The sequence below is a fragment of the Vombatus ursinus genome, unplaced genomic scaffold, assembly GCF_900497805.2.
Source record: "Vombatus ursinus unplaced genomic scaffold, bare-nosed wombat genome assembly UNPS02006874.1, whole genome shotgun sequence".
Taxonomy (NCBI): domain Eukaryota; kingdom Metazoa; phylum Chordata; class Mammalia; order Diprotodontia; family Vombatidae; genus Vombatus; species Vombatus ursinus.
The window spans coordinates 8923259-8935861 of record NW_020946652.1 but is presented as its reverse complement, the minus strand read 5'-3'; the positions used below and the strand labels follow the sequence as shown (position 1 = coordinate 8935861).

Genomic DNA, 12603 nt, shown 5'->3' with positions numbered 1-12603 from the left:
CAACTAAAAAATTAGTTGAATTAAATAACAACTTTAGCAAAGTTGTAGGGTATAAAATAAACCCACATAAATCATCAGTATTTCTATATATTACCAACAAAGTCCAGCAGGAAAAGATGGAAAGAGAAATTCCATTTAAAATAACTATAGAAAATATAAAATACTTGAGAGTCTACTCATCAAGACAAACCCAGGAAGTATATGAACACAATTACAAAACACTTTTTGTACAAATAAAGTCAGATCTAAACAATCAGAAAAATATTAATTGGTAATGGGTAAGCTGAGTCAATAATAAAGATTATAATTCTACCTACATTAATTTATTTATTCAGTATCATACCATTCAAACTACCAAAAAATTATTTTATAGAACTAGTGGGAAAAAATTCATCTAGAAGAACAAAAGGTCAATAATATCAAGGGAATTAATGAAAACAAATGTGAAGGAAGGTGGCCTAGCCATACCAGATCTCAAATTGTATTATAAACCATTAATCAAAAAAACAATCTGGTCTTGGTTAAGAAATAGAGTAGTGGATCAGTAGACTAGACTAGGTGCATAAGATTCAGTACTAAATGACCATAGTAATCTAGTGTCTGATAAACCCAAGGACCATAGCTTTTGGGACAAGAACTCATTATTTGACAAAAACTGCTGGGAAAACTGGATAACAGTATGGCAGAAACTAGGTATAGACCAACATCTCACACTGTATACCAGGATAAGATCAAAATGTGTACATGATTTAGACATAAAGGGTGATACCATAAGCAAATTAGGAAAGCAAGGAATAGTCTACTTGTCAGATCTATGGAGAAGGGAAGAATTTATGACCAAACGAGAGAGAGAGAGAATTTGTACAAAAATATTTATCGTAGCTTTTTTTGTCATGGCAAAGAATTGGAAATTGAGGGAATGCTCATCAATTGTGGAATGGCTGAACAAGTTGTGGCATATGATTGCAATGAAATATTACTATGCTATAAGAAATGATGAGCAGGCTAATTTCATAAAACCCTGGAAGGACTTATATGAACAGATGCAAAGTGAAATGAGCAGAACCAAAAGAACATTGTACTCAGTAACAATAATACTATATGATGATCAACTGTGAATGACTTATCTATTCTCAGCAATATAATGATCCAAGACAATCCCAAAGGACTCATGATGAAAAATGCTATCCACCTCCAGAGAAAGAACTGATGGAATCTGAATCCAGAAAATCATGATGAAAAAAAGAGCCTGGATAGTATCTTTCAGGAAATCATAAAGGAAAACTGCCCTGAGGTCTTACAACCTGAGGGTAAAACAGCAATAAAAAGAATCCACAGATCACCTCCTGACAGAGATCCCAAATTGAAAACACCAAGGAATATTGTGGCCAAACTCCAAAATTACCAGGTCAAAGAGAAAATACTGCAAGCATCCAGAAAGAAACAATTTAAATATCATGGAACCACAGGCAGGATTATGCAGGACCTTGTAGCTTTTACATTAAAAGATCAGAGGGTGTGGAATATGATATTCCAGAAGGCAAAGGAACTTGGATTACAACCAAGGATCAACTACCCAATGAAACTGAGCAAAATATTGAGTAAGAAGTAAGCACTGGAGCTCTCAGGGTGGGGAGTCTGGCCCTAAAAGATGCCTACTCATCCAGTCTTCTTTAAAGCACTTGGAATGTTTGGCTACTGGAGAACACTGGCACACATGGTAATTATCTGAACTGATGTTTGTTTACCAGTTCCCCTACCAGTGCTGAAGCACTGTGGGTGGGACGGGGTGGGGGGGTTCTGGTGTTGGCAATTGCCCACTCCACCACCCTGGGGCTCAGAATCTCCCCCTGGTTTTCTGAGGTGAAGCTTGCCACTGACTTGCTGGGATGCCTCCTGTGCTATACTATTCCCCTCCCCCAGAGCTAGAGGGGCCTTTCCCATTAATCCCTCAAGCTTCCTGGGCTGCAAGACTGTTGCACCCTATCTTTCTGCTGGCTCAGTTTTGCTAAGTTTTTCCTGGGGTGGTATTTTCTGTGTTTTCAGAGGTCAAAGGAGGGTGAGAGCAACTTACTTCTTACTCCACCATCTTCGCTCCCAGAAGTTCCCAAAATATTTTTTTTGCTTTTTTTTTTTTGGTGAGGTAGTTGGGGTTAAGTGACTTGCCTAGGGTCACACAGCTAGTAAGTGTCAAGTGTCTGAGGTGGGACTTGAACTCAGGTCCTCCTGACTTCAAAGCCAGAGCTAAATCCACTGAGCCACCTAGCTGCGCTCCAAAATATTTTTTAAAAGAACACTCCATGACCAAATCAAGGGTAATGCGGAAGATAGAACACCTGCCTGGAGTCAGGAAGACTCATCTTCTTGAGTTCAAATCCATCCTCTGACACTAGCTATGTGACCCTGGACAAGTTACTTCACCCTGTTAGCCTGTTTCCTCATCTGTAAAATTGAGCTGGAAGAGGAAATGGCCAACCCCTCCAGAATCTTTGCCAAGAAAACCCCAAATGGAGTCAAGAAGAGTCAGACATGACTGAAATGGCTAAACAACATCCACAACAAACATGGCCAAATTTAAACTCATTCTCTCTTCCCCTAAGCCTTCCCTGCCTTCTACCTTCCTTATTAGTAGAGGACAATGCTAACCTCCCAGTTCCCCAGACTCCCAACCTAGGAGTCAAACTGGACTTCTCACTATCTCTCAGCCCCACCCCGCTACATCCAATCTGTTGCCAATGCCTATCTGTTTTACCACTGCACCATCTCTTGAGGATTTCACCTCTGCAACATCTCTTGACAATTTCACTTGTGCACAATCTCTTGTATATTTCACCTCTGCAGCATCAATTTCACTTGTGCACCATCTCTTGAGGATTTCACCTCTGCAGCATCTCTTGACAGTTTCACTTGTCCACCATCTCTTGTATATTTCACCTCTGCAGCGTCAATTTCACTTGTGCACCATCTCTTGAGGATTTCACCTCTGCAGCTTCTCTTGACAATTTCACTTGTGTACCACCTCTAGAATACATCCCTTTCTCTTCTCCCACTGCTCAAGCAAAGACTTGTAAGTCCTTGTGCAGAACCAAACTGGAAGATCCATGCTTTAGAGCTTTACTCAAGAGGGTCAGAGGTCAATTCCTGACTTCTTCCTTGAACTCTTACCTGACTTTGGCCCACACTTGCCTGACAGGCCTTGTGGAGCCTTGGCTATTTTTCCTGCCTCTGGCCCTCAACTGTTCACTCTCTGCTCATAACTGCCTGTTTGGTGGTATCTCTTCCTATCACCACTGCCAGCATTGCAGAAGGCCCTGTGTCCAGGCTAGACCATGCTGAGGACACTGCTTCCGGCTCTGTAGAAAGCTGTCACAGACTATGGCATGTTTTGCCCCCTGGCCCCAGCCTTGGCAGGAACTGGGAGAACAGCGTCACTCCCGGGTTGCCTTCCGTTGAATTCAAGGCTCCAGAGTCAAAACAAATCACACGTCATGATACTTGCAGAACTTACATGTGTGAACCACTCTTGGCAGTGATCTTCAGAGAATCTGTGTGGGTCCACTGGACCAAACTAAGAACAGCAAGTAGAACAATAACAACTCACATTTTTTGAATGCTCTGAGGTTTACAAAGTGCTTTACCTATGGAAGTCACCAAGACCTTTCTAAGAATTAGAGCTGTCCCAACATGGTATGAATTGCTTTAGGAGATAGCGAGTTCCACATCACTGGTGGTGTTCAAGATGTTTCTGAGGTCCCTTCCAATGCTGAGATTCTAGCAAGGGTACTGGGATTCTCTGAGTCCCCCACACAAACTCTTGGAAGTTTAGAGAGGTCATCATCATTTTCAAGAGCAAAAGAGAACAAAAAGAAATCTGAGCCTGCAATGTTTTTTCCTTCACATCATTAAGTAACAGACTGCAAACAAATGGGCATTTGTCCCATGGCTCTGAGCCCCCAGATCCATTCATTTCCTCAACACTTGGGGGAGGGGGCTTTCCATCTCTGCCAAGGCCAAGGTGAAAGGATTGGAAGCTCAGGATGGACTGAGGATGTGGGATGGGGCCCCTGACATGATGAGGGAGCAGCAGCCCATGACTGTGAAAATTATACTGAGAGTATGAAAGCCCCTCATCCGCCACAGGGAAAGGGGCCAAGGGCTGGAGACGGCCAAGGGCTCCTGGGCCTCTGCTTCTCTTCCCCCTCCTTCCTCCCAGCTCAGAATGCCGAGCTTTCCCATAGCTTGGATGAAAAGCTCCTTGTCCTCTGCCTGCCAGCAGAGTGGGAGTGGGCATAGATGTATCCGGCTCCAGCCCCAGTCCCAAGCTGTGGCCAATTGGGCTCTGAGGCTCTCTTGGCAGCACTCGAGTATTGCTGAGAGAGTCAGTATGGGAAGAGTCCAACCCAGAGCCCTGCACGCGTCTGGGGGCCAAACGCATTTCAGCTCCCCCAAAACACCTGCCTCTCTCAATGCACTGGGGCCCACCCTCTGGCAATGGCCTCTACTGTATACTGCTATGGTTCATCTGTACATCGTGGCGTACCTGCTGTTGTTCCCCTGTCCCCACCAACCCCGCCATTACACCAGAAGCTTCTAAAGGGCAGGCACTGACTTTTGCCTTTCTCTGTGTCCTCCAGCTCCTGGCATACAGTAGGTGCTTAATAAAATGTTCATTGACTGACTGACACAGACAAAACCATGTACCTGCCCACACATGTGCACACACCTGTATAACACATAAACTCATTTGCACATGTGCACATCCCAGCATAAGTATACACACCTCTTTCCCTACAGCTCCTACTTTAGGAAGACTTTTGCTGGCAGGCGTGCCAGGAAGATGGACGGATGAGGCAAGCTCATGAAAAGCCTGCCTGGAAGACCTGGGCAATACCATCTCAGGGGTCTTGGCTTGGATTCCCCTGCCTGTCATATTCCTTAAGGGGAAATTCCTCTTTTCCCTCCCTTTTTCCTCCCTCCCCCCTCACTCCCCTCTCATCTTCCTTCTCACCTCTCCTACTTCCCCTCCTGTTTCTCTCTTTTTCTCCTCACCCCTCCTCTTCCTCCTCACCTTCTCTCCTTCCTCCCCTCCTATTTGTCTCTTCATTTGCCTCCTCACTCCTCCTCTTTCTCCTTTTGCCTTGCACACAGAGAGATTGCTATCCTCTTATTTGCATCAGTTCTGAAGATTTTCCCCATGCCAGTTGCTTCTTGAGTGGAGAAAGCTGGTGGGCCATGAGAAAGGAGCCAGGCCTGGGTCCAGGAGAGAGGAATGAAGTCCACACTGTCCAGGGAGCCCATCCCTCCAGTCGTACTGAGCCCAGAGCAGGCCAGACACCTGAGTCTCTCAGGCTAAACAGGAGGATACTGGGCATTCAGAATGGTCTGTGCTGGGTTTTAAGGTTAACTTTATGGTCCTGGATCTTCCCCAGGCTCCCCTCAGACATTGATCTCAGTGGCGGAGTAGAAGCTACCCCTCCTAGGGGCCTGGCATGAGCCTCAAAGGGCTTAGTGAAAGACTCTGCCCTCAGAAATGTGGACCTGAGGCTGGGTAGCCAGGGCCAGACCCCTGAAGGCTCCACTGAGCTAGGGTGCCTCCTACAGGAAACCTTTGGGGACCCCAGCTGTCGGTGCCCAGACCAGCTGAGTCTCCCCAAGGAAAGCTGAGCCATTGCGGGGGGGGGGCAGGCAGGACATAGTCAGAGACCTGCCCAGCATCCTGGACTTGTCAAAAGTGGATTGGGGGGATATCACTGACTCCATTGTGTGCTCTATTTGCTATTACCCTATTTCTTTCTTTTTCTGTGTGACACTGAATGTATTAAATGCCTCCCTCATTATGCCCCTCCCCCTAATTGCTTTATCATTACAAAAGAAAACTCACTGGACTTTGAAGAGGCCCAAGGAAATCACCACCTTCTTTTTATCCTATCTAATAAGGCACTAGTCGGAGCTTAACAATTGCTAAGTGTGTTGTTCAGCTGTGTCCAACTCTCTGTGACCCCATGTGGGGTTTTCTTGGCAGAGATACTGGAGTGATTTGCCATTTCCTTCTCCAGCTCATTTGACAGATAAGGAAATGGTGGCAAACAGGGCTTAGTGACTTGCCCAGGGTCACACAGCTAGAAGTACCTGAGGCTGGATTTGAACTGTGGTCTTCCAGACTCCAGGTCCAGCACTCTGTTAATTTTGGCGCCTCATGGGGAGGCTAGGTGGCACAGTGAATAGAGCTCTGGACTTGGAGTCAGGAGCACCTGAGTTCAAATCTAGCCTCAGACACTTAATACTTACTAACTGTGTAACCCTGGGCAAGTCACTTAACTCAGATCGCCTCACCAAAAAAGCTAAATAAATAAATAAATAATGAATAAATAAATAATGAATAAATAAATAAATGAATGAATGAATGAATGAATGAATGAACGAATGAGTATGGCACTAGATAGATGGATAGATAGATAGATAGATAGATAGATAGATAGATAGATAGATAGATAGATAAATGAGTATGGCACCCCCTAGAGGCCTCCTAGCAAGTTTGTCAGCTATCTCAATAGCTACTATCAATGTTACAAATATCTCATTTGATAAAAGCTATTGAAATAGCTGACAAACTTGCTGACAGTTGCCTACAGGGTCAAATACTGGACTGATGCTAATAAGGGGATATTTAATGAGGGTCTAACCCTTTGTTTGGATTCACCAATCCAAGCTGGGGGAGCTGGGAGAGGGAGACATAGTGGAGAGAAGCTGGAAAAGAGCTAAAAGTCCCAGCAGGGTGAGCTCAGAGACCAGGAAGCTAATCATTGTCCTCTGCCCTCTGCCTTGGTCGGGCCACACTTTGAGCACTGCTTCTAGGAAGAGCCTTGCTAAACGCCAGTGTCCAGAGGAAGGTGACCGACACCCTGAAGGGTCTGAAGAGCATGCTGGATGAAGCCTGTAAGGACCACAATGCCCAGGCCAGACATGTCTTTATTTCTCTCCAGACTCCATTCTAGACTCCCCCCCAACACACAACTTTTTATGTGTTGTCTTTTCCCACTTAGAATCCAAGTCCCTCAGGGGCAGGGACTGGCTTTCTTTTTGTGTGTATTTGATTCCCAGCATACACTTAGGGCACATAATAAGTGCTTAATAAATGCTTGCTGATTTTATGTGACTTGATTTTAGGAAATGAGGGATATTTAGCCTGGAAAGTCTTTCTCAAGTGTAACCAGTGGCCCAAGACCCCTCTCCTGCACATAGGAAACATTCAATCTTAGCCCCTTCCCCTCCTCCCTCATCATATTTCTTTGGCTTATTTTGCCCCCACCCAGACTTCAGAATATAACTCAAATACAGCTTGTGTTTAGGTCTACAGAGGTGTGCATTAAAGAGTCTCCATGATAAGCACTCATGATAACAATGGTCTTTAGGGATAGGACAGCCTTCATGTTACCCCACAGAGTATGGTATACAGAAAACACATAAAGAATATATAATAGCCCATTAATAATTAATACAATTCTCTTCCTTTTATACAGTCCTTCTCTGGCCTTTGGATTCCCTCCAGAAGGGAAAAAAACTTGGAGTTGCTAGAGGGGCAACGCCCCAACATTCCAGTCAGTCACGCTTGGTTCTCAGAGTTCCAGCCTCATGGTTAGACCCCAAAGTTCTGGGACTTCATGAGGCAGGTAGGTAAGGCAGTGCCTGGGGTACTGAGCCTGGAGCCAGGAAGCCCACTGTTCTAATCTAGTCTCAGACACCTCCTAGTTGTGTGACCCTGGGTGAGTCACTAAACCTCAGCTGGCCTCAGTTTCCTCAACTGTAAAATGGGGGTGATAATAATATCTACCTCTCAGAGTTGTTGTGAGGATCAAATGAGAGCATTTTTGTAAAGAGTGCTTAGCACACAGTGCCTGGCACACAGTAGGTGTCACAAAAATGCTCTAACAGAGATAGAACTCTCCTCCAACCAGAACAGCATTAGCTGAATAACTCATGGTAGTAGCAGTGGAGGACAAAATTCCCAACCTTTTACTCCTCAGCATCTCGGTTCAGTCCCTTGGTGATATAGTCTCTTCTTTCCAAGATCCTGGCACTGCCCAAGATCTCCCCTATTTTATCCAGGAGCCAGGAGCCAGTGGCCAGTGTCCAGAGACAGAAGCTCAAACTCAGGGCTTAAGAGGCAAATCCAAGCATATCATTCCCCCTTCCCCAGGGAATTCCCTTTTCTCTGTCTCTATCTCTCTCCAGCTCTGTCTCTGTCCTTCAGTTTATGTCTCTATGTTTCTCTGTGTCTTTGTCTCTCAATGTCTCTGTTTGTCTCTGTTTCTCCCCATTTCCCTGTCTCTGTCCCTTTCTCTGTTTCCCTCTCCCCTCTCAGACCAGGTAGGGTCTAGGGACTCTCCTCTTGGACCACTTGAGTGCAAATACCCTTTATCCACTCCCATCCACCCATACCCCCCCCCCCTTCCCCCCCCCCCCTCCCCACCCTCCACATGCCCTCACTCCCTCCACCACCCCCTCCTTTCCCCACTTCTGCCCCAAGGCAGACACGGGTGGCTTCCATTTCTCAGGTCTCAGATCTACTCTTAACTGCTGTTCTTTGACTTGTCCAAAAGGGCCAGGTTCTAGCACTAACCCCTTTTTCTGGGCCCAGTCCAGAAGCCTGGCTCCACTCCACAATAGCCTGAGATAACCAATTTATACCCAACAGATGAAATTTCAGGAGATGTCCTCCCCTGAGGATTTTAATTCAACCCAAAAAGCTTTCATTGAGCACCAACTTAGGGTGTGCAGGACACTGTGCTCAATGGTGGAGACACAGAGGTGACCCCCAACAGTCTGGAAGGAGCTGACATCCTCCGCCTACTGATACAACGCTGACCCAAGCCAGTCAATAAAAAGCATATATGAGTCATTTCAGGAGGGAAGGTGACTGAGCACTTACCCGGGAACAGTCCCCTCACCTTCCACCACCAAAGGCTAGACATCCTGGACACTCCTCTGCCTTCTCTGGCACAAACTGATCCAGGCCAGCCAAGGTGGTGAGGTTAGACAGGATGCATCTGGCTGCAGCAGTGAGGGAGGGGAGGGGACAAAAAGGGAGATTGAGGCCTAATGTTAGGAAACACTGGATCTCACAGCACATAGAGGGCCCTCAGAGGTCCTCAAAGACCCTCCTTATTTTACTGAGGAGAAAATTGGGACTCAGAGAGGGGCAGGGAAAATGCAAAGAGGGAAGTATCAGTCAGTCAATAACCATCTGTTAAGTGCCTGCTATGTGTCAGGCACTGAGCTAAGCCAGGGGTGGGAGTGGGGGGTGCAGAAAAAATCATGATAGTCGCTGGCCTCAAAAAGCTCATGGTCTGATAGGAGAGACAACATCTAAAAAGAAGCTAAAGAGTCGGGGGGAGCGGGGAGGTGCCCAGCTCAGGGAGTGATAGAAAGGTCCTTGGCCTGGAATGGGAAATGACCTGAGGAGGCATGTGCTGCTGAATTGAGTTCATCTGGTAAAATTATGAGTTTCTGGGGATCAGGAAGTGAACAGGGTGTGGGATGAAGAGATGATGCCCTGGGGCCCTCCTTAAATGGCGGAGGAACTGAGAGGAGTTTGTCCAACCTCCACCATCTGCAGCCAGAGTGGGAGAGGGTTCCCGGGGCTTGGGCTGGTGAGGGTACGTGAATTTTATCAGGCAGAATGGAGTTTCTGGAAATGATGAAATCCAGCAGATGAGGGGGGAGGGGGAGGTGAAGTCCTGGGAGCCTCCTTAAATGTATGACATGTATTAGGTTTGAGAGGGAGGTGCGGCTGATTGGGAGGGGTCTTCAATGTTCTCCCTGGCTACCCTCTTTCCTAAGCCCCTCTGCTGGCCATTCCCAAAATCTCCAGCTCTGATCCCCTCTGTCTCTCTGGACAAAGGAGTGCAGCTTACAAAACTGTCCATGGGGATCTCAAAGCTGAGTTCTAAGAGGGGCCCTCACCTGGCATGACAGATATGCCCTTCAAATCTTTCCTGACTCAGGGCAAGTGTCCCAGGCCCCTTGAAGGGCTGTTCCGGGCTGTGACCCCTCCCCTTGGCTCCAGACCAACCCACCCTCCACATCTGCTTCTCAGACATCTCCAGGACCAGTGTGGAGCCTGTCAGATCCTCTCCCCTTGAGCCTTCTCTCAGCCTCTTCCCACGGGCTTACAAAGACTTATTCCAAGCAGACACAGGATAGGGGAATCTTCAGATTCCAGTGGGGCGGAACCGAGCTTTCCTCCTCCTGCCCTATGAGGTTGGACAACGCTGCAGCTGCTACCTTGGCTAGTTTCAGTTTCATTTCCTAGTTTGAATATTAAAGGAAACTGAACCGTGCTGAGTCTCAGAAGGACCATGGAAGAGGATCTCCAACTCTGCACAAACTGGTAAGAAGTAGAGTCTGTGCCTTTCACCCCCTCCCCAGCCCAGCCGCTGGCCAGGAAGGGAGAATCAGGGGCTACTAGGGGAAGGCAGCTCCTTCGAGATGGGCTGGGAGATTCGAGCACACTTCAATGAAGGGTGCCTGGCCACTGGCCCAGTGAACCCCTTGGGAGAGGAGAGGAGAACGGTCTGGGAGGCTACAGGAGCTGTGCCCAGGCAGAGCCCCACAAGGTCCACCCAGCCCCTTTTCCCCTGAACCCCAGGCTGAAAAGGGGACTGGGAGGCAAGTGCTGGGTGGGAGGGGGGTCAGCAGGTGCAAGATGGAGTGGGGCTTGATTATGGAAGGCAACCTCCTTTTACCAGCCCTGTCTTGGTAATCTTTTTAATTTTTATTTTTAATTTATTTATTTATTTTAGTTTCCAACATTCACTTCCATAAGCTTTTGATTTCTCAATTTTCTTCCCCTCCCTCTCCTCCCCCCTCCTCAAGACAGCATGCAATCTGCTATTGGCTCTACTTATACATTCATTTTACTCTACTTATACATTCATATATATTTTCCCATTAGTCATGTTGTAAAGAAGAATTAGAACCAATGGGAGAAACTATGAGAAAGAAGAAACAAAAAAGAGAGACAGAGAGCAAATAATATGCTTCCATTCGCAGTCAGACTCCATAGTTCTTTCTCTGGACGTGTATAGCATTTTCCAATGCAAGTCTTTTGGAGTTGTGTTAGATCCTTGCATTGCTGAGAAGAGCCAAGTCTATCAGTCAGTCACTGCATAGAGTAGCTGTTACTGTGTACAATGTTCTTCTGGTTCTGCTCACTTCACTCAGCATCAGTCCCTATAAGTCTTTCCAGGTTTTTCTGAAGTCTGCCTGCTCATCACTTCTTATAGCACAATAGTATTCCATTACATTCATATACCACAGCTTGTTCAGCCGTTTCCCAACTGATGCGCACTTCCTCAACTTCCAATTCTTGGCCACCACAAAAAGAACTGCTATGAATATTTTAGAACATGTGAGTCCTCTTCCCATTTCTATGATCTCTTTGGGATACAGACCTAGGGTACTGCTGGGTCAAAGAGTATGGCCAGTTTTATAGTCCTTTGGGCATAGTTCCAAATTTCTCTCCAGAATGTTTGGATCATTTCACAACTCCACCAACAATGCATTAGTATTCCAATTTTCCCACATCTTCCCTAGCATTTATCATTTTCCTGCTTTGTCATGTTAGCCAATCTGATAGGTGTGATGTGGTACCTCAGAGTTGTTTTGGTTTGCATTTCTCTGATCAATGGTGATTTAGAGCATTTTTTTTATATGACTCTGTGTTGGTAATCTAATCCCCACTAAAAGCCTGGCCCAAGGAGAGGGAAATGGATAGGAGGGAGGAAGGAAGAAGAAGAGGGAAAGAAGAGTGGCCACACAACTCTAGGGAAGGGGGCATACCTCCCTCCTAGGGTACTGTGAGCATAAAAGCTCACATAAAAAAAAAAGCATAAAATGAGGTCCTATTTGTAAGGAGTAAACTGCTCTACAAGCCTTTATGTGCTGCATAAAGCCTGCTAGCTATGTCTGAGCTGAGAAAGGAGCCTTCTGGCCAGTTGAATTTGGAGGAACCCTCCTAACCTTCTCTAGCAAAACTCAGAGCAAGAGAAATTTACTTTATCTAGCAAGTGACTTTTCTGAAATGCAAATAGTCAGTGATCAAAATTCAAAATATCAGAGAAGTTACTTAGTCAGGAACCATGCCAGCTCCTGCATATGGCAACAAAACAGAAAGGAAAAATAATCGATTAAATTCATCTTGGAGAAGATGAAATCAACCCCTCCTGACTGGCCTCTGTTAGTGGAAAGAAACTCTGAGTGAAAAGGAAAACCCCCAGGGGCTACAGGGCTGAAGGTCACTGAAGGTCAAGCTATCCAGCTGCTGGGGCCACTCCCAGGCACTACTGTTTCTCTCTCTCTCTCTCTCTCTCTCTCTCTCTCTCTCTCTCTCTCTTTCTCTCCTGTTTCCTTCCCTCTGTTTCTGTCTCTGTCTTTTTCTCTACCTTTTCCACTTACTCTCCCTGTCTCTCTCTCCTCTTCACTCTCAGTTTCTCTCCTTGTCTGTATGTCTGTTTCTCCTCTCCTCTCTTCTTCTTCTTCTTCTTCTTCTTCTTCTTCTTCTTCTTCTTCTTCTTCTTCTTCTTCTTCTTCTTCTTCTTCTTC

The 12603-nt window shown here is 46.2% G+C and overlaps 1 protein-coding gene across 1 annotated transcript in view; it reads left to right on the top strand.

The window, feature by feature from the left end:
- The first annotated feature begins 10079 nt into the window (after positions 1 to 10079).
- Positions 10080 to 12603, top strand: part of XAF1 (XIAP associated factor 1) — an 11051-nt gene continuing 8527 nt past the window's right edge. The window contains exon 1 of the mRNA XM_027848722.1: positions 10080 to 10390. Coding sequence (XP_027704523.1) covers positions 10359 to 10390 — 32 coding nt within the window. The 5' untranslated portion in view covers positions 10080 to 10358. The remainder of the gene's footprint in view (positions 10391 to 12603) is intronic.